The following is a 23,670-nucleotide window of genomic DNA, read 5'->3' as shown; positions in this document are numbered from 1 at the left end:
GCACCACCACACCCAGCTAATTTTTTCCTTTAAGTGGTAAAATAAGTAGCATAAATGTGAGTGTGCACACACTGTAGCCAACCTGCAGTGCTGTCTAGGCCTTTGCTTACTATGAATACACTGCTCTGAATAAAAATCACAGAACACTTTGTCTGGTGGCCTAAGAAAATAGATTTTTCAAATTATCCTAGTCAGGATATTTTAATGCTACCCAATTCATTTTCATTATAATAAAGAGTACATGGAAAACAAATTTGAGCCAACAAGATGACCTGAGTTCAATCCCTGGGAACCATGTGGTAGACGGAGAGACCCAAGTCCCCACTAGTTGTTCACAGACCTCCATAAACAGATCACGGCACACACTTGAGTGCACATGCATGTTCATTCGGACATACACATAAAATTTAAAATTTTTTAATGTTAAAGGAAAAGTTCAGGGGCTAGAAAGATAGCTCAGTGGTTAAGAGTACCGGCTCTTAACTGGCTGCTCTTGCAGAGGATTCAGGCTGGGTGCAGCTGGGTTCCCAGCACCCACATGGTGGCTCACAACTATCTGTAACTCCAGTTCTAGGGGATCCACTGGCCTCCAATGGCACGAGGCATGCATGTGGTGTACAGACAGACATACATGCAATCAAATTATCCATATGCATAAAATAATATTTTTATATTTTATAATAATAAATTATTAATAATAAATTATATAATAAATTATATAATAATAAAATAATATTTTTTAAAGTTTTTAAAAGTCAAAAGCAGAATTTTCTAACCTCCTGTGTACCACCGTGGGTTCAGTCTTGGGGCTGCTTCCTTTTCAGTACTCCAAATTACATTGACAATGAGGAACAACCGCTCAGTTTACACAGTCTACATTCCTTTAACACTGTCTTCCTATTTTTTGAACAGAGTTCTCAAGTTTAATCATTAAGTTAATTTTGAATCTCTAACTAGTTTGATCTACTGAACTGCTAACTCTTTGGGTCACCATCCAATTAATTCTTACTATTTTTTTCCTGCTGGAATATCTTGAAACTAGAAAAACTTGGAATATTATGAAAACAGAAAAACTTCATCTTAGCACATAAACTATGAGAATTCTAAACTATGGTTCATTTTCTAGTGGTTCCCCACAGATCCACTGCCGTCACCCTATCCCAGGTTCCTCATTCTATGCATCCTGCCATGTTTGTCCATGTGCTTCCTGCATGGAGAATGGCTCTGCACTAACAATGTCTCTGGCAAGAGTCCCAGCCTCAGCGCTGCTGCCTGCCAATGTATGCTCTTGGGTAGAACAGTCAGACACTGCTAAATCTCCTCCAAGCCACATAGTTCCCACTACAGAACCATTGTCTGGGACCAAGACAAAGCCACTTCTTGCCTCTACTCTACAGTCACTTCCGAACATCTACCTGGGTCCACCACATTCCTACGCTCCACCCAGAAACCCCTCCTTCAGGTTACAAGAAGGCAGTCTTTCCCACTGGGACCCTGCCAGTCCAGCTTGAGGCAAGCTCCAGGGTCTTACATTATCTCTTACAATAGGGCGCGCAGATACAATTCAAGGCCAATCTGGTCTACAGAACAAGTTCCAGGACAGCCAAGGCTACACAGAGAAACTCGTCTCAAAAAAACAAAAAAACAAAAACAAAAACAAAACAAAACAAAAACAAAAATTAAAAAATATTTTTAAAAAATTAGCCTATGAAGATGATTTCTGTCCACCCTGCTAATGGGAGATACTCGAGGGCTTGTGAAAGAGGCTGTCAGTTATCTAGTGTCCAGCTGTTGCAACGCTGCGTGTCTAAGAGTTCAACTTTTGTCTTCTCCAAAGGCGAGCTCCAGCTCAAGTTCTGCACACTTTCTGACAGCCCTGGGACCTTGTTCATGCCTGCAACATCTGTGCTCCAAAGTGTCCCTCGGCCTCTCCTTATGCCTGTCTGCCTTGCTTTACCACACCAGAACTGCTAGGGTCTTTGAGCTCCTTCAAGACACTGCTCTCCTTTCTAGCCCTACCAAGCACTACTTTTCCTTCAACAGTATTTGCTACAGAACCTCCTAGATCATTCTAGCGCCTCCCTACTTATGGGCATAGCTTTGTCATTGTGCAAAGACAATCCTGATCACATTGTCAAGTCAGCTATAGTAGAGACAAACACCATTTTCACTTAGTTGATCTGGTATTTATGTGTGTGTGTAGTGTTAGCTGCATATAAATGGGGGAGGGAATGAATGTGCACCAGAGTACATATATGTGTGGAGGCTGTAGGTCCACATCATGCGTCTTTCTATTATGCTTGTCTTAACTAGTGCTCTGTTGCTGTGAAGAGACACCATGACTATAGTAACTGTTTTTAAAAAAAAATTATTTATTTATTTATTTATTATGCAGTATTCTGTCTGTGTGTATGTCTGCAGGCCAGAAGAGAACACCAGACCTCATTACAGATGGTTGTGAGCCACCATGTGGTTGCTGGGAATTGAACTCAGGACCTTTGGAAGAGCAGGCAATGCTCTTAACCACTGAGCCATCTCTCCAGCCCAGTAACTCTTTTAAAAAAAAAATAATTTATTTATTTTTAATTCATGTGCATTCGTATTTTGCCTGCATGTCTGTCTTGTGAAGGTGCTGAATCCCCTGAAACTGGAGTCACAGACAGTTATGAACTGCCATGTGGGTGCTAGGAATTGAACCCGGGTCCTCTGGAAGAGCAGTCAGTGCTCTTAACCTCAGAGCCATCTCTCCAGCACCTCTTATAAAGGAAAACATTTAATTGAGGGTTTATTACAGTTTCAGAGGTTTAGTCCATTATCATCATGGCAGGAAGTACAGTGGTGTGCAGCCAGACATGGTCCTGGAGCAGTAACTGAGAGTTTTACATCCTGATCCACAGGCAGCAGGAAAAGAGAGACTCTGGGTCTGCTGTGGGCTTTTGAAACCTCCACCCCCCATGACACACCTCCTCCAACAAGTCCTTCCCAACAGTCCACCAACACCTCCCACTGTTTATCTTTTCTCTTTTCTTTTAGACAGTGTCTCATCAGTAATTTCATTAAAAAAAAAAAAAGGAATAAAAGCTCTTGAAAGATGGGGAGATAGCTCTGTGGTAGACTGCTTGTTTGGTCTCTGTTTTTCCATCCCCAAGACCTGGTCCATCTGCAAGTCCTGTTGTCTCTGCCTATAATAAAAACAGCAGCTGACCATTTCCTATCACTGCCCCATCACCTCCCCTAAGCACTGCTGAAAAAGCCTTCTTGGTCCTTACTCCCAGTCTCAAAAACTCATCCACACCATCTATTCTCCGCTGCAACCAGAGATCCTTGAAGAAATATACATGCACATTCTGAGCCCACATACTGAGATCTACCTTTGTGCTAGGCACTCTGACAGTGCATAGAGCATACCCACACACCCAGATTTTATATATATATCCAGGCCCTCAGGAAGCTGCATCATTCTGGAAGAGGGCAGGCAATGACCCAAAAACACAATAAATGCATCAAATAAAGAGAGGCATTAATGCCATGTTACAGACGGAAATTTCTGTACCACCCAATCCTGTAGTCATTCAGTCCCAAAGAAACACACAAGACTTTTATTAATTATAAACTGTTTGGCCTATTAGCTCAGGCTTCTTTTTAACTAGCTTTTACAACTTAAATTAATGCATAATTCTTGTCTATGTTTAGCTATGTGGCTTAGTACCTTTCCTCAGCATTCTAATATTGCTTCCTCCATGTCTGGCTGGGTGACTGATTCCCTGCCTTTCCTCTTCCCAGAATTCTCTTAATCTGCTTGCTCCACCTATACTTCCTGCCTGGCTACTGGCCAATCAACATTCTATTAAACTAATATGAGTGACAAATTTTTTCAGTGTACAAGAGATTATCCCACAGCATTTTCCCTTTTTCTCTTTTCAAAACAAGAACTTTGGATCTAATCTCCTTTGTTTAGCCCTTTTCCTGACCATTATCCATAACAACTTGTAATCAACACTCTAAACAAAGAAAAACATAATCTTTTTTTGGGGGGAATGTGGGTGTAGTTTTCTAGGCTACTTCCTCCTGATTGGGGGTGCTGAAAATCTTATGGAAACCCAAAGAAAATTTAGGATTATGGTCAAGTCCCTACTGGAGTATTCTCTGAGGCAGGATAATCTCAACCAGTAGTCTTGAGAATGTTCTGGATGTAAGACTCAGAGGAAACTGCAACAGAGGCACTCTGAGAAATTGGATCATCTGGGCCATCTAAGTGGGAGATGGAGGAGTAAAGCAAAGCAGGGCTGTCACACTTTCACTGGGAAAACCTTCCCCTAGCAGAGGGGAGTTGTTATGCTCCTGGAACCCGCCTAACTGTAACTTCACTGGGGAAGCCCTCTCCTGCTGGAGCAGAGCTGTTACACTGGGGAAACCTTTCCCTAGAGCAGGGCTGTAAGCTGCTATGCTTACTGAGATCTGTGCTATTGCTGGCTCCCAGCTGCCAGAATACTCTTCCACATGAGCTGTAGCACTCAGTATCCCTTGGCTCCCGACTACCGGGATCCCTTTCCATCTGAGCTTTAATACTTATAAATATGGCTTCCTGCACCTGGTAACAGTTGAGGAAATTGAATTTGGCATCATGGAGAAATTGTGGGGCACTGAGGATTATGACCTGTGTATCACCTACTATAACACTAAAAATCATGACCAAAAATGGAGAAACTAGGCCTTGGCCTGGATGATGACAGCAACAACCAGCAAGCAACAGCCACACTGAGACCAGGAGACTCTGGCTGCCTGAGCATCCAACGCTGCATGCAGTCTCTGGTACATGCCTGCCAGTATTGCAATGCCAATGGTTCCCTGCCTTCCTGCCAGAAGATGAAGAGGGTTGTGCAGCACACCAAAGGCTGCAAACAGAAACCAATGGTGGATGGCTCATCTGCAGACAGTGTTTCGCCCTCTGCTGGTACCATGCCAAGCACTGCCAGGAGAACAAAGTCAGGTGCTATTCTGCCTCAACATCAAGCAAAGGCACCAACAGCAGCAGGTGCAGCACTGGTCCCAACAGGCTCAGCTGCTCCACAGGAGGATGGCCATCATGCAGGGGACAGGTTGGCGGGACAGCAGCAGGGGACAGGTGTGGAGGGACAGCAGCGAGGAACAGGTGTGGCGGGACAGCAGCGGGGAACAGGTGTGGAGGGACAGCAGCGGGGAACAGGTGTGGAGGGACAGCAGCAGGGGACAGGTGTGGTGGGACAGCAGCAGGGGACAGGTGTGGAAGGACAGCAGCAGGGGACAGGTGTGGAAGGACAGCAGCAGGGGACAGGTGTGGCGGGACAGCAGCAGGGGACAGGTGTGGAGGGACAGCAGCAGGGGACAGGTGTGGAGGGACAGCAGCAGGGGACAGGTGTGGAGGGACAGCAGCAGGGGACAGGTGTGGAAGGACAGCAGCAGGGGACAGGTGTGGAAGGACAGCAGCAGGGGACAGGTGTGGAAGGACAGCAGCAGGGGACAGGTGTGGAGGGACAGCAGCAGGGGACAGGTGTGGAGGGACAGCAGCAGGGAACAGGTGTGGAAGGACAGCAGCAGGGGACAGGTGTGGAGGGACAGCAGCGGGGGACAGGTGTGGAAGGACAGCAGCAGAGGACAGGTGTGGAGGGACAGCAGCAGAGGACAGGTGTGGAGGGACAGCAGCAGGGGACAGGTATGGAAGGACAGCAGCGGGGTCAGGTGTGGAAGGACAGCAGCAGGGGACAGTTGTGGAGGGACAGCAGCAGAGGACAGGTGTGGAGGGACAGCAGCAGGGGACAGGTGTGGTGGGACAGCAGCAGGGGACAGGTGTGGAGGGACAGCAGCAGGGGACAGGTGTGGAAGGACAGCAGCAGGGGACAGGTGTGGAGGGACAGCAGCAGGGGACAGGTGTGGAGGGACAGCAGCAGGGGACAGGTGTGGCGGGACAGCAGCAGGGGACAGGTGTGGAAGGACAGCAGCAGGGGACAGGTGTGGAGGGACAGCAGCAGGGGACAGGTGTGGAAGGACAGCAGCGGGGGACAGGTGTGGAGGGACAGCAGCAGGGGACAGGTGTGGAGGGACAGCAGCAGGGGATAGGTGTGGAAGGACAGCAGCAGGGGACAGGTGTGGAAGGACAGCAGCAGGGGACAGGTGTGGAGGGACAGCAGCAGGGGACAGGTGTGGAAGGACAGCAGCAGGGGACAGGTGTGGAGGGACAGCAGCAGGGGACAGGTGTGGCGGGACAGCAGCAGAGGACAGGTGTGGAGGGACAGCAGCAGGGGACAGGTGTGGAGGGACAGCAGCAGGGGACAGTTGTGGCGGGACAGCAGCAGGGAACAGTTGTGGAGGGACAGCAGCAGGGGACAGGTGTGGAAGGACAGCAGCGGGGAACAGGTGTGGCGGGACAGCAGCAGGGGACAGGTGTGGAGGGACAGCAGCAGGGGACAGGTGTGGCGGGACAGCAGCAGGGGACAGGTGTGGCGGGACAGCAGCAGGGGACAGGTGTGGAAGGACAGCAGCAGGGGACAGGTGTGGAGGGACAGCAGCAGGGGACAGGTGTGGAAGGACAGCAGCGGGGGACAGGTGTGGAGGGACAGCAGCAGGGGACAGGTGTGGAGGGACAGCAGCAGGGGATAGGTGTGGAAGGACAGCAGCAGGGGACAGGTGTGGAGGGACAGCAGCAGGGGACAGGTGTGGAAGGACAGCAGCAGGGGACAGGTGTGGAGGGACAGCAGCAGGGGACAGGTGTGGCGGGACAGCAGCAGAGGACAGGTGTGGAGGGACAGCAGCAGGGGACAGGTGTGGAGGGACAGCAGCAGGGGACAGTTGTGGCGGGACAGCAGCAGGGAACAGTTGTGGAGGGACAGCAGCAGGGGACAGGTGTGGAAGGACAGCAGCGGGGAACAGGTGTGGCGGGACAGCAGCAGGGGACAGGTGTGGAGGGACAGCAGCAGGGGACAGGTGTGGCGGGACAGCAGCAGGGGACAGGTGTGGCGGGACAGCAGCAGGGGACAGGTGTGGAAGGACAGCAGCAGGGGACAGGTGTGGAGGGACAGCAGCAGGGGACAGGTGTGGAAGGACAGCAGCGGGGGACAGGTGTGGAGGGACAGCAGCAGGGGACAGGTGTGGAGGGACAGCAGCAGGGGATAGGTGTGGAAGGACAGCAGCAGGGGACAGGTGTGGAAGGACAGCAGCAGGGGACAGGTGTGGAGGGACAGCAGCAGGGGACAGGTGTGGAAGGACAGCAGCAGGGGACAGGTGTGGAGGGACAGCAGCAGGGGACAGGTGTGGCGGGACAGCAGCAGAGGACAGGTGTGGAGGGACAGCAGCAGGGGACAGGTGTGGAGGGACAGCAGCAGGGGACAGTTGTGGCGGGACAGCAGCAGGGAACAGTTGTGGAGGGACAGCAGCAGGGGACAGGTGTGGAAGGACAGCAGCGGGGAACAGGTGTGGCGGGACAGCAGCAGGGGACAGGTGTGGAGGGACAGCAGCAGGGGACAGGTGTGGCGGGACAGCAGCAGGGGACAGGTGTGACAGGACAGCAGCAGGGGACAGGTGTGACAGGACAGCAGCAGGAGACAGGTGTGGAAGGACAGCAGCAGGGAACAGGTGTGGAGGGACAGCAGCAGGGGACAGGTGTGGAGGGACAGCAGCAGGGGACAGGTGTGGAGGGACAGCAGCAGGGGACAGGTGTGGAGGGACAGCAGCAGGGGACAGGTGTGGAGGGACAGCAGCAGGGGACAGGTGTGGAAGGACAGCAGCAGGGGACAGATGTGGAGGGACAGCAGCAGGGGACAGGTGTGGCGGGACAGCAGCAGGTGCAGCATGGGTCCCAACAGGCTCAGATGCTCTGCAGGAGGATGGCCAGCATGCAGAGGGGTGTGTGGCGGGACAGCAGCAGGACCTGCAGTCCCCAACTCCTGCTACTCCACCATATGACAGAATAGAGAGAAAGGACAAAGGAAGCACCTCGAGGTGAGGGGTCTGGGTTGTGCTGTCAGCCAAGCAAGTCCTGGCCCCTATGAACAAGGCCTTGACAGTCCCCTGGGAAACATTATTTTGTATTCCTCACCTTTAACTGACCACATGCTGAGTTAAAAAAAATTACAGGATTTTAAATGTGTTACTTTTGTGTCTAACTACTACTTGTATTTTAATTCTTAAATACTTCCCTAATAAGCCACAAGTGCCTTTTTAGAAATGATAAATTAAGTGAAGTAGTTAAAAAAAAAAAAAACTACTCATGGAAGTGAGCTTCATCTTTTTCAAAAATTTAATTAAGAGTTTTTCATTTCATTGAACTTTCTTTTATGGCATAAAATTCAGCTAGAAATATTTTCATTGCCATAGGTAGATATCATGTGTCTAGTGTTGGGGGGACGGTATCCAACATGGGGAGCAAATGACCTCTGCTGACTAGAAAACAAAACTTTTTCTTAAATACAAATTCAGACTGATTTTTCAGACTAAGCTTATTATAAAACCAAGGGTAGGTGAAGTCATCAGACTGACAAACACAAGAAAATCACTCCAGAAATATGGGGTTTCGGAAGCATCTTGAGCCCCCACCTAATTGGGTGGAGAGAGCACGTTGTTTGTTTACCTTCCGGGGGTCTGTTAGATGTTGCCACAACGACGACCCCGTTTTTGAACAGATTTTCAAAAAGCTGTTTCAGAATCATGGCGTCGGCGATGTCAGTGACCTGCGGACAACAACACATTTGTTTTATTTTAATTTCACTTCTGCTCTAACGAATTTGCTAATGGCTCTTTTTTTTTTAAGATGGAAGTGAATTCCAGGAGGAAAATTCTAATTATCGTCATGAAGGGTAGATAATTAAAAGCATGAAAGGCCATCAAACAGTCTTTTCCTTCACACTTCCTTCGCTGCTAATCAATCATCTCCACCCAAATTATCAAATGTTCTGTGCTAACTTCTCTATCAACTACACATGGAAGGCAGAGAATACGGTCCGAAACATTTAGGACATCCAATTAATTAGAACACAACCAACTCTCTGCTTATACTGCCACCCGGTATCCTCCTCCACCACACGCACAGAGAGGCGGGGAGCAAGAACGGCAGCATTGAAATACACGGGCTGTTTGCAATTCCTAATACCTTTCTGGCAAAGGTCCCCGGAAAGGTGACTCGTAATGGTCATGGGACGCTAGAAATAAGGACAAGTAGCCAGTGAGACAGAATCAGCTGCTGTTGAAAATAGAATGATATGACATAGATACTATTGTGCGATTGTTGCACAAAACAATTCAACAGATGGCCCATCACAGAAATAAGCAATTTCATTGTTCTTTTTAAGTGCCTTCTATTACTGTCCATGAATAATCCAAAGGCACACTGCAGTCACTTCCAGCACGCCAGCCTCTGCTAACCTTGCAAACACAAATATTCCTGCTAAAAAAAAAAAAATGAAATAAATAAATGTGTCCCTCCCAAGGACGGCTAATGCAGTGCTTTGAAACAATAATCTCTGGCAAAGCCAGAAATGCACCCTGCAACTAAAGCACAGCACAGGGCAGGCAAAACCGTGCCGGGCAAAGGAGAACGCAGCTACTCAGCTCTTCTCGAATGATTTCTTGTTCGAATTCATAATCAAAGAGTCCACTTAATGGCAACTTTTTAAAAGGGGGGCTTTTACAGTTCACAAATCAGCAATTGAGAGAGGGAAACTCCACACACAACCTGAGTGCGGCTGAAGACACACTGGCCACTGCAGCCGCGGAGTGCCAACAGTGCTCAGAACACCCGGCCCGGCATAAAAGGGCTTTGACCGTATCGGCACATTTCAAAGAATCTCAGTAAAATTTGCCTTACGCGTGCTCACTAACTCACCATATTCTTATCTTCCCTGTTAGAGGATACGGAAACTCACCGAAATCTTCCTGTTTGATTAAGAAACTCCAAGTTACCACTTGACCCATTATAACACAGCCAGTCAAAACTGACCCTCACAGTCTAACCTGCTGCTCTCTTTATGGCCAGGACCTTACTGAGGCTGTGTAAGGTTTCCTTCCTACCTGAACAGATCAAAACCACAAGGGGTACGGCTGGGGGGAAGGGGTCTTTTTGTTTCAAGCAAAGGCTTAAAAACATTAACTAGGAGAAACTCCTGAAATGCCCTCTACTGAAAAGACTCCCGAGCCTCAAGCATTCACCAACGACAGAAAAGAGAAGCCGCACTGGTGGCGTTCGCTGGGAGCTCAGGACCAGGGACAAATTTTGCTTCCACAAAAACATTCATAGAGAATTCTTTTTCAAATGCCTAAACACCAGTGGCATTTCTGATGAGGGGACAGAAGGAGCTTGCAAAATCCAGTAGCAACTGCCCTTTTTAAATAAGATTTTAAAGCCGGTTCTAGCCTCTCCATATATTTCCGTTAAACAGAAAAGCAATGAAATGCTACTCGATGTTAGAGAACGAAGGCAGTGCTTTGACTATTTCCATAATGGTCTCTGGAACAAAAAATGAAAAAATAGCCTTTGTGCCCTGAGGTTTGGAGTGAAATATTCAGCCGATACACTGCAAAAGCTTAACCCAGAAATGGATGGGAACAGTCAAGGCTTGTGGTCGGGTTCCACTTGGCTGTTTTTACATTATGGGATGTTTTTGTGCTAGCTGAGAAAATTAACTTGGAGAAGCTATGGCTAATTACTAAAGCAGGAGTCACTCGGTGCAGCTGGATGCCAATGCAGACTCTTTGATCTTGGCCCCGCACTTGTCCGGCTTTGCCGGGGAACAGTAATTTTACAGTATAAGCGAACAGAAGACAATTGGCCCCACATTCTTGGAGAGCTGGGGTGTTCAGCATCCAGCATTTCATTACCATCCGGAACAAAAGACAAGGCTACAGATTACCAATAAGGGTAGTCTGCGAGCACAGAGTGGAGACATTTCATTAGCATTAAAGAGAAGAGATCTTTATGACCTAGAGTTGCCTTCCACCGTGACTCACTTAAATAAAAAAAAGGGGGAAAAGTAATTCATTTACATGTATAAGTGCTTGAGTCTCCGTCACCCGCTGATTGGTACAGTGCCATGGAATGAGTGACAAATACAAGCATGCATTATCAGTAATTAGTGTTAGCACAACAACAAGCATCTACTTTTTACTAGCCGTTTTTAATAGTGCTCCTGCTTTATGAAAATGGCAAATAGTATCTGTGAGTGATATTGATACTTCATGGAGGAGAATTTTACACAGCATTCTGCTTATCAAAATGCTTTTTAAATACTAACTAGTAAGACATGTCTTCCCTCGGTATTCTGATGTTTTCAGAATCACAAGTGGTTTAGCAGGTAACATAAATATTCAAAGATACAAAAAAGATTTGAAAGAAAGCCTTAAGAACAAGGTATTCTTTTATTTCAGTCACTAGAACACATTTAAGAGAAAAACAAAAACAAAGCCCTATGTAGACATATTCCTAGACCAAAGAAGTGTATCTGAGATATCACATTGGTAATGATGATGAAGAGAGAATGCACTCTGCAGAGTGTGAACTAAATGCTTCCAAAGTGGGACCTTAAAAACCCCTTAAACCCACGAGCACAGATAGAAGGTGTATGTCCTTGCTTCTAAGCAGCAATAATTCCCGTTCATCTCCCTATAAAATAAACATTATTATATTCATTACCACCACTCTAAAGTCCAATAACAAACAGCAAAACCAGCAAGACTAATAGCATGATTCAATTTTAAAAGTGGAGTGGCAGTTTCAGACACACTGTCACTAAGAATAAAGCATCTAAAGATTCATTTCTGATAAATTCAGCAAGAATTGATTATACTAGGCTTAAGAATAACTTTTAGGTCCTGTTATTAAACAATCCAAACCCCACCTTCCTCTATAGCCAGATAGTTAACCACATAACACAAGACTTTGTGTACTAAAGAAGACACATAACCTAGCTGCTGAGTCAGAGCAAGGATGCTGGGTTAAAACCGCAGCTGAATTATGTAACCTCTCTGACTCTTCATTTTCTCATCAATATAATGAAAGCAGCAATAATACATAGTTGCAAAACTTTAATAAGACATAGTTAAACTCTCAAGAAATGCTAACTAGGCTTATTACCTATGTATAGTATATATGCTCCTATAATTCCATATTAGTAATGCATTATTATATAGAATCTTGGTTGCAAATGGAAGGATAGATGTCACAGTACAGTGTTTAAGAACAAAGGCATTGGGGATTGGTGGTCAAGAGTAATTCTTGTTCTTCCAGAGGACCCTAGCTCAGTTCCTGGAACCCACGTCAGGTAGCCCATAGCTGCCTACAACTCTAGCTCCAGGGAATCCTTGTCTTCTCCTGAGTTCGCAAACACCCACACTTATGTGCACACATGTACACAATTAAAACTTAAAATAAATATTTCTTTTTTAAAAAAAGACAAAATATAGAGGCCAGACATGGTGGAACACACCTTTAATCCCAGCACTCAGGCAGCAGAGGAAAATGGATGTGAGTTAAGAGCCCAGCCTGGTCTGCAAAGCAAATTCCAGGACAGTCAGAGCTCTATAGAGGGGCCTTGGTGCAAAGCAAACCAAAACCAAAACAAACAGCACAAACACACAGGCACACAGAAAGCACCCAGGAGACAGGAGCCAACATCAGAGAGTATACATAAGGAGCTGAGATGCAGCTCCATGTTAGATGCCTTGTCCAGTGTGTAAGAGATCTCTAGGTCCGGTCTCCAGCATCAAAACGAACAAAAAAGATAGAGTATACACAATAGATGGTATGGAATAGCCAATAGATAAATAAGCAATATTTCAACAGTTCATGAAAGACTAACCTAGTAAGAAAACAAAAAAGAAAAATCATGTTAATGCATAAATAATATAAATTAAACAATCAGATCATTTCATCTATTAACAATTCAAATGATGAGATAATTCATGATATTTACAGGAGATAATGTGGCCGAGGTTTGAGTCTTTGGGATCTAAAATGCTGGCTTTGCTCGAGAGCTGCTTTATACACAAGCGTAGTGATGCTTAAGCGAGGAAGGTGGCAGGCAAAGCTTGACGAACCACTATGGCGGGAGTATGGAAGACCAGAATGCCAAGATATGGACAAGAAAGAGTGCTCATGAGGTTTCAGACAAAAAGGACTCGGTCGGGAGGTGGGCTAGAAATCATTTGTGTTATATTCTGGCAAAGAATGTGTCATGGTCTGCTTATGGCCTAAAGGTTTTAAAGGAGACTGAATTCAAAAGCAATGGACATTTCAATTGGTGGGGGGAGCCCAACATAACAAGGCATCAATGGTGGAATGTTTGCTGCTTGATGCCAGGCTTATAGTGAGAAATCAGAGCAAAAGTCGGAGCAAGTAGAGCCAAGAAGAAGAATTAAGACCAGTTAGACACAGAAAAGAACAAGAGTACATTTAAAGCTGTGGACAGGGCCTGGAGAGATGGTTGAGCAACTACGAGCACTTGCTGCTCTTGCAGAGGACCCAGGATTGGTTCCCAGCACTCACAAGGCAGTTCACAGCCATCTGTAACTGCAGTTCCTGGGGATCTGGTGCCCTCTGAAAGCACCAGGTACATCTGCAGTGAACTTAAATTCATGCAGGCAAACAATTGCTCATAGTCAAAGTGAAAATAAATCTTTTTTTTAAAAAAAAAAAAAGCCTGGAGAGATGGCTCAGTGGTTGAGTGAGCATTGGCTGCTCTTCCAGAGGACCTGGGTTTGATTTCCAGCACCCACATGACAGCTGATGTTAATCTTTAACTCCAGTTCCAAGGAATTTGACAGCCTCTTCTACGTCTGAGGGCACCAAGCATACATGTGGTACATACATAGACACATATGCAGGCAAAATACCTATACAGATAAAATGCAATAAATCAAATCTAAAATAAATAAATGGCAGGCTATGGTGAGGCCCTCTTTGTCTCCCAGTACTCAGGAGGCCAGTATGCAGACAGGTCTCTGTGAGTCTGAGGTCAGCCTGAGCTGAGGTCAGTCTGAGGTCAGTCCCAAGCCAGCCAGAGCTCCCCAGAGACCCTGTCTCAAAATAGATAAGTAAGTATTAAGTAAGTAACAAGTAATAAGTAAGTGAACAAGGTGTGTATAAAACTGTACTATTTAGGAGAGAGCATCATTAAAGAAAAACCTCAAACCTTGACTGGGACAATGGGAGAGATGCCATGAGACAAGACCTCAACCATCAAAGGTTTCAGTTTATGAAAAATGAAATACATTTGAAGTCTTTCCTTTGGAAATACAGTGTCTAGATAAGTGGAGCCTGAACAGCTAGAGACAAAGAGGTGCTCTGGTCTGACAGGATCCCCATACAAGTGTTTCCCCAGATAGAGTAAATTCATAAGAAACATAGGTCCAAGGGTGCTGACAAGCCTGCAGATTAGCTACCTAGAGACAGGCATAGTCGGTGTAGCGGTGGAACAGGAAAGGTCCAGCGACAAGAGGTCAGGCAACTGGGATAACTATCAAACCAAGTTTGGATGAGGCAGGTGATGACACACACCTCCGCTGTATGTGTTAGCAGGCAAGATTCTTTACAAGCCTGTCTCACTCAGTGTGGGGGTTTGGATGAGAATGGCTCCCATAGGCTCAGAATTTGAACACTGAGTCCCCCAGTTGGTAGAGTTTTTAGGAAGGATCAGGAGGTGTGACCTTGTTGTAGGAAGTGTGCCATTAAGGGCGGGTCTTGAGGTTTTAAAAAGCCCAACTCTCGGCTACTGCTGCAACATCATGCCTGCCTACAGCCATGCTCCCTGTCATGAGGATCATGGGTTAAACCTCTCAAACTGTAGCCAAGCCCCCAAGAAACTCTCTCGCCTATAAGTTGTCCTGGTCCCAGTCTCTCTCCACAGCAATAGAAAAGTAACTAAGACATTTAACATGTAACAGGAACCCTCTGTTCCCCGGGACTCTGGGGGCCTGGGCTTGTTCAAGCATTAGCAATGCAGATAGACATTTATTCTTGATTCCTCCTCCCCTCTCAAACGTGAATTTAATGGCGAGTACTCAGACAACCAGCATTATCAGTGGAACATTATGGTTCGGGGAACTTTCACGGGATCCTTCCTTAATCAATCAAAAACAACAAAAAAATCTATAACCATGTTGATATAAAAACAAATACAGGGCAAGAGAGATGGCTCAGGGGTTAAGAGCACTGGCTGCTCTTCAAGAACACCCAGTGATACCAGCACCCATATGGCAGTTCACAACTGTCTGTGACTCCAGTCCCAGGTGATATGATGCCCTCTTTGGGCCTCTGTGGGCAATGCACACACATGGTGCACAGGCATACAGGCAGACAAACTACTCATATACCTAAAATAAAAAGAAATATAAAATTTAGGGACTGAAGAGATGGCTCAGTGGTTAGGCTTAACATTACTGCAGAGGGCCAGGTTCATTTCTCATCACATACAATGAGTCACTCACAACGGCCTATGCCTCCAGTCCCAGAGGATCTGGTGCCCCCTGGCCTTAGTGACCATCTGCATACACACAGTGCAGGGAAGCTCATGTAGCACACGATTTTACACTGTGCAATATCTGGTGGAGAAGAAGGGAGACACGTGCCATTCACTGTAACTTACAAGTCAGCAAACTTCTCTTACAATAAGTTAGTATTTCAGGCTCTCCATGCCTCATAGACTCTCCATTCCATTTCTTCTTCTTCTTCTTCTTCTTCTTCTTCTTCTTATTATTATTATTATTATTATTATTATTATTATTATTATTATCATTTTCATCTCCCCTCCTCCTCTTTCTCCTCCTTCTCCTTGCTATCACTTACAACAGGACCCCAGGGCTGGTGGGACGGCTGAGTGGCTGAGAGCTCTGGGTGCTCCTGTAGAGAACTCACATTCAGTTCCCAGCACCACAGCTACCTGTAACTGCGGTTCTGGGGGCTCTGCCGCCCTCATCTGGCCTCCAGAGTCACCCATATGCACATCCACACAGATGGGCACACACATACACACACACACTTAAAGGTGAATGAATAATAAAACAATTCTTAAAGCACTATGGCCCAAAAATCTTTTCTCAGGGGCCAATTTATCTTAAGAAGGCCATGGCTTGTGAAACTCTAAACCAGATAGCAAAATTAAAGTAGTAACAGAAAAATGTGAAACCAATTCATAAAATAATGAAAAACCAGGAGCAAAATTTAAACATCCAGACTTTGTTCAGTGTGCCATTCTATAGCTATGAATCTCCACTCGGGGCTCAGATGCTCAGAGTGCCTAGTGCCATTGCAAAACACCGAGTCACGTTCTCCAAACCCAGGCAGCCCAGAACCACCTGCAAATACAATTCCAGAGGCCCCAATGCCTCTGGCCTTGGTGAGCACCCACACTCATAGACAACCCCATGCATGTGCATGTGTGCACACACACATAATTTGAAATTCTAAAAAGAAATCTAGATCTAACAAAAAAGAAAAACCCAGCTTTACCTGAAATTCATCAAAGCAGAGGAGACAAGCTTCTTGGCTGATTTCGTCCGCTATGGGAGCTATGGGGTCATATGACTTAGCCATGAATCCTGCCTTCCTTTTTGGCAAGCTCTGTTTAAGGCGATGTATTCCTTAGATATAGGAAATAAAACAGATAAAGTATTATATTAATAGAGCATTTTAAGGAACTAGAACATATTTTTAATCTCTGAATAAATCTTAACTTGGACATAAAAACTAAATTTAAACTCCACATGAAACGGAGTTCAGTCATCACAATCTGATTATTAAAAGGCATTGCATTTTCTCACTTCAAAATAAGTTATCCAAATATTACAGTCTTAAAACCATAAGGGGAATTCACGGCCACTTCCTCTCACTGCTGAGTCACTGCAAGGGTAACAGTGATAGACAGCAAAATGCATCAGCAAACTGGAACAGGTCCTGGGTTTAAAAGTGATGAGTGTGGAGACAGGAAATCACCTGTGAAGTACATATGCATCTTGTCTAGCAGATCCAATCAGAATGCTCTCTTGTCTCCATCCCAAGACATTCAGACCATTCCTGCCTATTCACTGTATTTACACTAAACACTGAACGTACTGGGGAAGGCAATGTTCCCACTCTAGGAAGGAATGGATGACAGGCAAACCGTACAGAAAATAATCTACAAACACCAAGAGATAGGCAATATGGAACCCACGGGAATCCCACCAGTGGAAGATGATGCTGAAGGATCAGGAACTACATCTGACTGTCTCAAAAAAGAAACAAGAAACCTGGTGTGGTAGTGAACTCGGGAAGCAGAGGCAGGCAGATCTCTGAGTTCAAGGCCAGCCTGGTCTACAGACCAAAATCCAGGAGTGCTAGGGCTACACAGAGAAAGCCTGTCTCAGAAATAAATAAGTAAATAAATAAATAATAAAATTTTCAAAAATAAAAGATCTATAAGGAAAGCTATAAAATCTACATGTAAATACAGTCTGAGTGCCTACAACATAAGTAACACGGTAGGAACCTAATCTAAAGGGACTTCCTAAAGCAGGTGTGGGTTAACCTCTTCCAGTAAACCTCCCCTCTAGGACTTCCTAAAGCAGGTGTGGGTTAACCTCTTCCAGCAAACCTCCCCTCTAGGACTTCCTAAAGCAGGTGTGGGTTAACCTCTTCCAGCAAACCTCCCCTCTAGGACTTCCTAAAGCAGGTGTGGGTTAACCTCTTCCAGCTAACCTCCCCTCTAGGACTTCCTAAAGCAGGTGTGGGTTAACCTCTTCCAGTAAACCTCCCCTCTAGGACTTCCTAAAGCAGGTGTGGGTTAACCTCTTCCAGCTAACCTCCCCTCTAGGACTTCCTAAAGCAGGTGTGGGTTAACCTCTTCCAGCTAACCTCCCCTCTAGGACTTCCTAAAGCAGGTGTGGGTTAACCTCTTCCAGTAAACCTCCCCTCTAGCACTGAACTGATCTTAAGAACGACCTCAAGATGAAGTCTCATTTTCCACATATTGCAAAGCAAAAGATACCAAAAAGAATTTTACTTCAAGCAAAAGCCTGATTGTTTTATGGCTTATCTGTTCAACCACCAGAAAAGAAAACAACTTTGTTGTGGTCACTCTGAAAAACCCTTGGCTGCTTGGGGTCACTGACTTACTTTTGTGCACATCTAGCATGAAGCCATGAAAGTGGACCCGTTTTTTCCTCTTCATCTCCACATAAGCATAAAACATGTCCATCACCATTGTTTTCCCTGTACCTTGAAAATAAAAATAAAAAAATTTAAGAATACCATTAAACGGCATGTGCTGATTGCACTAATGATTGTTCATTAGCTTTGAGATAATGAGACGCGCTCTTCCTGGGAAGCTAGAGGCGGCTGCTCTGCTGGGTCAGAGAGGTGCGTACTTTGCCTGCTGAACCGGCTCTTAAAGACTGATGCTCCCTTTATGGTCATAATCCTGCTTTTAGTCAACACTGAGAGGTGTGCTCATAACCTAGCATCATTTCTAGGCTGTTCTTCCAGCTTTTCATATGAAAGACACAAGAATAAATTAATCTATTGGCATTACTATATATTAGAAACTATGGGAAATTCAGAAATTACAAGTAAGAATATGGAAAGAAGGTGGCTGGCTGACGGGATGGCTCAGCAGGTGAAGTGCGTGCTGTGTAAGCCTGCCCTGACTAACATTTAATCCCATTCCCCACCCCATCCCTGCACACACACATACCATAGGCACACATAATAAATTGGTGTAGGAAATCCTTCTGTATATGTGTTGCTTTTATTGATTAATGAATAAAGAAACTGCTTTGGCCTATAGAAAGGCCGAACTTAGGTAGGAGGGGGAAACTAAACTGAATTTTGGAGAAAGAAGGCGGAGTCAGGAGAAGCCATGTAGCCCTGCTATAGACAGACACCAGAACTTTATCTGGTAAACCACAGCCGCATGGAGAAACACAGATTAATGGAGATGGGTTAAACAGATGTGTTAGACAGAAATACGCTTAGGCTATTGGCCAAACAGTATTGCAAATAATATGGTTTCTGTGTGATTATTTAGGAGCTGAGCAGCCAGGAATAAATAAGTGACCTCTTACAACAAATAATAGATACAAATAGTTTTTAAAGAGGGGAAAAGTTAAGGAATAAAGTCAGAGGAAAATGGTCAGTTATAATACTTTGTCTTATTTAAAGCTGAGACCATGCTTTTCAAAATGAGCCCTACTTCAGAAACTCATAATCAATCTTTAGAATTAAATTATCTAGTTTTCAACACTTAAGAAGGTTACTTGCTATAATTGCAACTAGCAGCTGAATGTCAGTCACCTGAGCACAGGCATTCACACAAAAACATTGCTCTCTTACAGAAAACCTAGCACCCAAGAACCTGGCACTTGGGAACCTGGTACTGGGGGGACTGCAGCAGTACCCACACTTAGTCCACACCCCAGCAGCCATCAGCAAGCCAAACCTGCATGTAAGCGTCCTGTCTCCAATCCCCCCCACCAAGACACATACACACACACACACACACACACACACACACACACACACACACATCGAAGTAGGGGATGTAATTACTCAAATTCAAAGACGGCTTAACAAACAGGAAGACACAGACTCATTTTTGGGCTTTTTTCTACTTGAGGAGACATTAAGCCCATAACTTTCCTTCCCTTCTTCCCTCCCTCCCTCATTCTTTTTTAAATGTATATGTGTGATTGTTTTGCCTACATGTATGTCAATAATGCACATGCATGCAGTACTCTTGGAGGCTAGAAGTGAGTGTTGGATTCTTCCTGTGACTAGAATTACTGATGGTTACGAGCCATCATGTGGGTGCTGGGAAGTGAAGCCGGGTCCTCTCCAAGATCAACAAGTGCTCTTAGCCCCTGAGGTAACTCTCCAGCCCTCAAGTCCATGCCATTTCAATGTCAGGTCTTTTTGTGTAAAAATGCAATTCCCAGTCAGACTTTTCACTCAAAGGCTCACTTAAATTGAAAAGTAATTCTTTGCAAAACCTTCAGTATGGTACTTCTGGCTAGAATAAGCAGATTCTCAATCATGACAGCTACCAAAAAAAGTAAAGCAGTAAACTCTAAAATTCTACTGCCTCTAACACTGATCCAGCAAAGCTCCTAAGTTATCTAACCAACAATGTGAAGAACATGTACTGGAACTTGATATTTGTATGAACTCTCTGTCAAATGGACTTAAAATGTGAACACCACCCACCCCACCTCTTGGGAACGTGGGCGTTGCAGTCTAGAGACTACTTGCTACTGTCTAGGGGTGATGGCATACACAGGGACCCTGAAAAATTGAGATAATGGTCAAGTCCTGGGAAAAGTAGTTGTAACATTTGTTGTCCAGTCTCACAACTGTCTCCATGCAGAGGATGAGCCAGGGAGAAGGAGAGCTGCAGTTTACTAAGACATTTTAGACAAAGAGTAACACGAGGCCTGAGAGCATAGGCATGGACTGCCCAGAGGAGAGCCTCATTGCACTGTCTTTATAATAGCCATAGACAGGATTTGGTGGAGTTTGCTGTCTTTTTTTAAAAAAATATTTATTTATTATGTATACAATATTCTGTCTGTGTGTACGCCTGCAGGTCAGAAGAGGGCACCAGAATCCATTACAGATGGTTGTGAGCCACCATGTGGTTGCTGGGAACTGAACTCAGGACCTTTGGAAGAGCAGGCAATGCTCTTAACCTCTGAGTCATTTCTCCAGCCCCGGAGTTTGCTGTCTTTAGAGGGTGCCTGAGGACTTTACATTAGATCACAGAGTCAACAGGAGTACAGCAAACAAAGCAACACTTCAGATCACAGGAATTGCATGCTAACTGTAAACTAAAATTATAGGAGAAAATACACGGACAGGAGCAGGGTCACACTAAAGGATACATATGTTCAGGCCTTAAACATGTTCCTTTGCTATCTTAGCACTCTTATGCAAAATGTCCTTAGATTGCAAAGAATGTCTTTACGTAGGCAGTCTGCACAGCAAATGCTAATTGTGTTGGAGCTCTTGATCCTCAGCTGGCAGAGGCCTCGATCAGACTCCAGAGTGAAAGGTTCCTTTCCCTTCCCATATCCTCATAACTTCTATCTTTCTATCCTGCTTCAAACAAAATGAAAGTCAAAGGCATATCAACATTTGATGAGCACTGCCAAAGCAACTCTTAGAGGTAATTTCATAACTTCAAACACTTATATTAAAGAGCAACACAAAATCAACAGAAACTTGTCTTAGTCTACAAACTCAGAAAAGGCAGCAATGGAAACCCAAGGTAAATATGAGAAAGGAAATAATTAAGAAGTCAAATAACCAAAAGATAAATCACTGAAAACATTGGGGGAAAATACTAAACCCTATTTCAACTGAACAAAAGAGAGGAAACACAAAGCAATGGTGGAAAACTGCACACAGTCTGCCACTTGGGTGAGTTGCCCTATGGGCAGTTTTCTGATAGGTGTCCGAGTCTCTGATTTCAAAGTCATCTCCATCCTTGGCTCCAGACAGGTATCTGAGGAACCTTCGAGAGCCCCCAGAGCATAGTGGTACTCAACCATGAGGCACTATTGCACACACCTACAATCCCAGAACTCCAAGGCCAGTCTCAGCTACATACTGAGTTTGAGGCTGGCTCAGATTAAATAAGATCCCATCTCAAACAACCAAACAACAGCAACACTTGCCAATGGCACACTCTACTGCTTGGCAACAGTATGACAAGCCCCAAATTAAACACAAATACAACCATTGGCTAGCAACCCCACTGTGGGGTGTATAAAATAACAGAAAGTGGGAATGTAAACAAAGATCTACACGTTAATGTTCACAGTAGCATCATTCCCAACAACTGAAGAGAGAAGAACTCAAAACACCACTGATAAAAAAGAAATAGGTAACAACCTGTGAAATATACACGCAATGGAATACTATTCCGCCCTTAAAAGGAAGAAAATTCTTGTGTGACTGGATATTTTTGGCCGCTGCAAAAATATTTTTAGTTTATTCTTGATACAGTCTTCAAATTATCTCACTCCAAACTAGTATCTATAAAGTTTATTTTAAACTCTACTGGTTTGAAAATGGGAGGAGCATAAAAACAAAGGGGAAAACATTCTGATGTGTGGGACAATATAGATAAATCTTGAAGATATTTTTTGCTCAGTAAAATAGGCCAGACATGAAAGGCCTGACATCAGATGATTCCCTTTCTGTGTGGGACCTAGAGTAGCCAGACTCACCGCACAAAGGGGAGCTGTGCTTCAGGACTTGAAGGCTGAAGAAAACGGGGAGAGGCTGGAGTTAGGAATGACTTGAGTGAGCAGTGCTGGCCCATCTAGTCGCTACATCTCCAAAAGCAGGACACTGCCTGGCACGGGGCAGATGCTCAGCAAACACCTGTCCCGAGTGAGGAGCACAAGGTCATAGGACCTTGGGGAAAAAGTGGAAGGAGCCGGACACTGAATTCTACCAAGTTCACCACGTGGCTTCAGTCTCTAAGAATCATAAACCTGGTGTTTTTTCAAGAGAGGAGTATTGCCAGGAATTAACTTGAAAAATCCAGAGCTTTGACATCTGATGATCAAGCCCTGACTTAGGAAGTCAAAAAATGGAGACCCCTCCTGGAGGTTCCTTCTCACAGCTTTCCCCTGCAGACAGCAGGAAGTGGTGTCCTCCCCACCACTCCAAGGCCCACAATAGTGCTCTAATCTCTGCTAACTTCTAGAGCTCGGTGTGAGCATAGGACGGGGCCAGACTGCTGCGGGTAGGGACTATAGAGCCTTCCATTCTCTTCTAATAGTCTAGATAAATATTAACCCTGCTGGCACCACTGCAGTAGGTACTGGCGTTCCTCCACCCAATAAAGGGAGGAAGAGAAGGAAGGTGGGAAGGAGGAAAGGCTGGACCTGTGTTTAAGATTCTACAAGGCCAAATGACTAAACTTCAAGATTATGGAGAGTTAAAATGCTACAAACCAGAGACAGATTGCCTCAGCTCCTTTAGTCCCTCTGAAAGCCATCCATTGCCCACCCTGCATCTGACCTAACATCCTTGTGACTGTCAAAACTTTAACGTATTAGCAGATCACTAATCCAAAACCTAAGAATGCTATCAGACATTGTCTCAAACCTACAGCAGTTGTCTTGCTTGGCTGTGACCTGTGGACCCACCAATGAATGTCACTTGCAGTTCCTTTGTTCTGCGACTACTAGAATCTCATGTCAGCACTTCCATGGTGGAATCTGGTGTTTGCAGAACCTGAATCTGTTTCTAAGTCCTGGCTGCTCATTTAGCTCCAGAATAAACCATGTCTTATTCTCTTCGAGATGAGAATGGGTTTTTGATTTGACAGTGTCTTTTGGTCAAGCGCTTGCAACAGAACCAACTACAAGCCAAGAGCAAAGGCTCAGATTATTACCATACAGCTTTCGGCCTCTGAATGCGATGAGTTAAGTACAATTAACAAAAATAGTTGAACTACAACATTAATCCGTCAATTTAAATACCAACCCTGTGAAGGTTCCTGGATATAAGGCGCATCCAAGGCCCTCATCTCAACCCATCTATGAATAAGAATATAATATAGCAGGCACCACCAAGCACAAGGCAATGAAGAAATAGGAAGCGGTAGCATGGGGTGCTAGGAAGCTGGTGCCCCCCTTCCCAGGAAACCTTGCTAGATTTAATAC

General features: G+C 45.2%; 1 protein-coding gene across 3 annotated transcripts in view; it reads right to left on the bottom strand.

The window, feature by feature from the left end:
- The window catches only part of Afg1l (AFG1 like ATPase), a 160,743-nt gene that overhangs the window by 98,785 nt on the left and 38,288 nt on the right, over positions 1–23,670 (bottom strand). For all 3 annotated transcript variants that reach the window (XM_075944655.1, XM_075944665.1, XM_075944676.1), the window contains 3 exons: positions 18,113–18,214; positions 16,469–16,599; positions 8,603–8,702 (listed from right to left, as the gene is read on the bottom strand). In XM_075944655.1, coding sequence (XP_075800770.1) covers positions 8,603–8,702; positions 16,469–16,599; positions 18,113–18,214 — 333 coding nt within the window. The remainder of the gene's footprint in view (positions 1–8,602; positions 8,703–16,468; positions 16,600–18,112; positions 18,215–23,670) is intronic.

This window comes from Microtus pennsylvanicus, chromosome 1, assembly GCF_037038515.1.
Source record: "Microtus pennsylvanicus isolate mMicPen1 chromosome 1, mMicPen1.hap1, whole genome shotgun sequence".
Classification (NCBI taxonomy): Eukaryota; Metazoa; Chordata; class Mammalia; order Rodentia; family Cricetidae; genus Microtus; species Microtus pennsylvanicus.
Note: the sequence above shows the minus strand (reverse complement) of the source record. Positions and strands in the feature narration are given on the sequence as shown.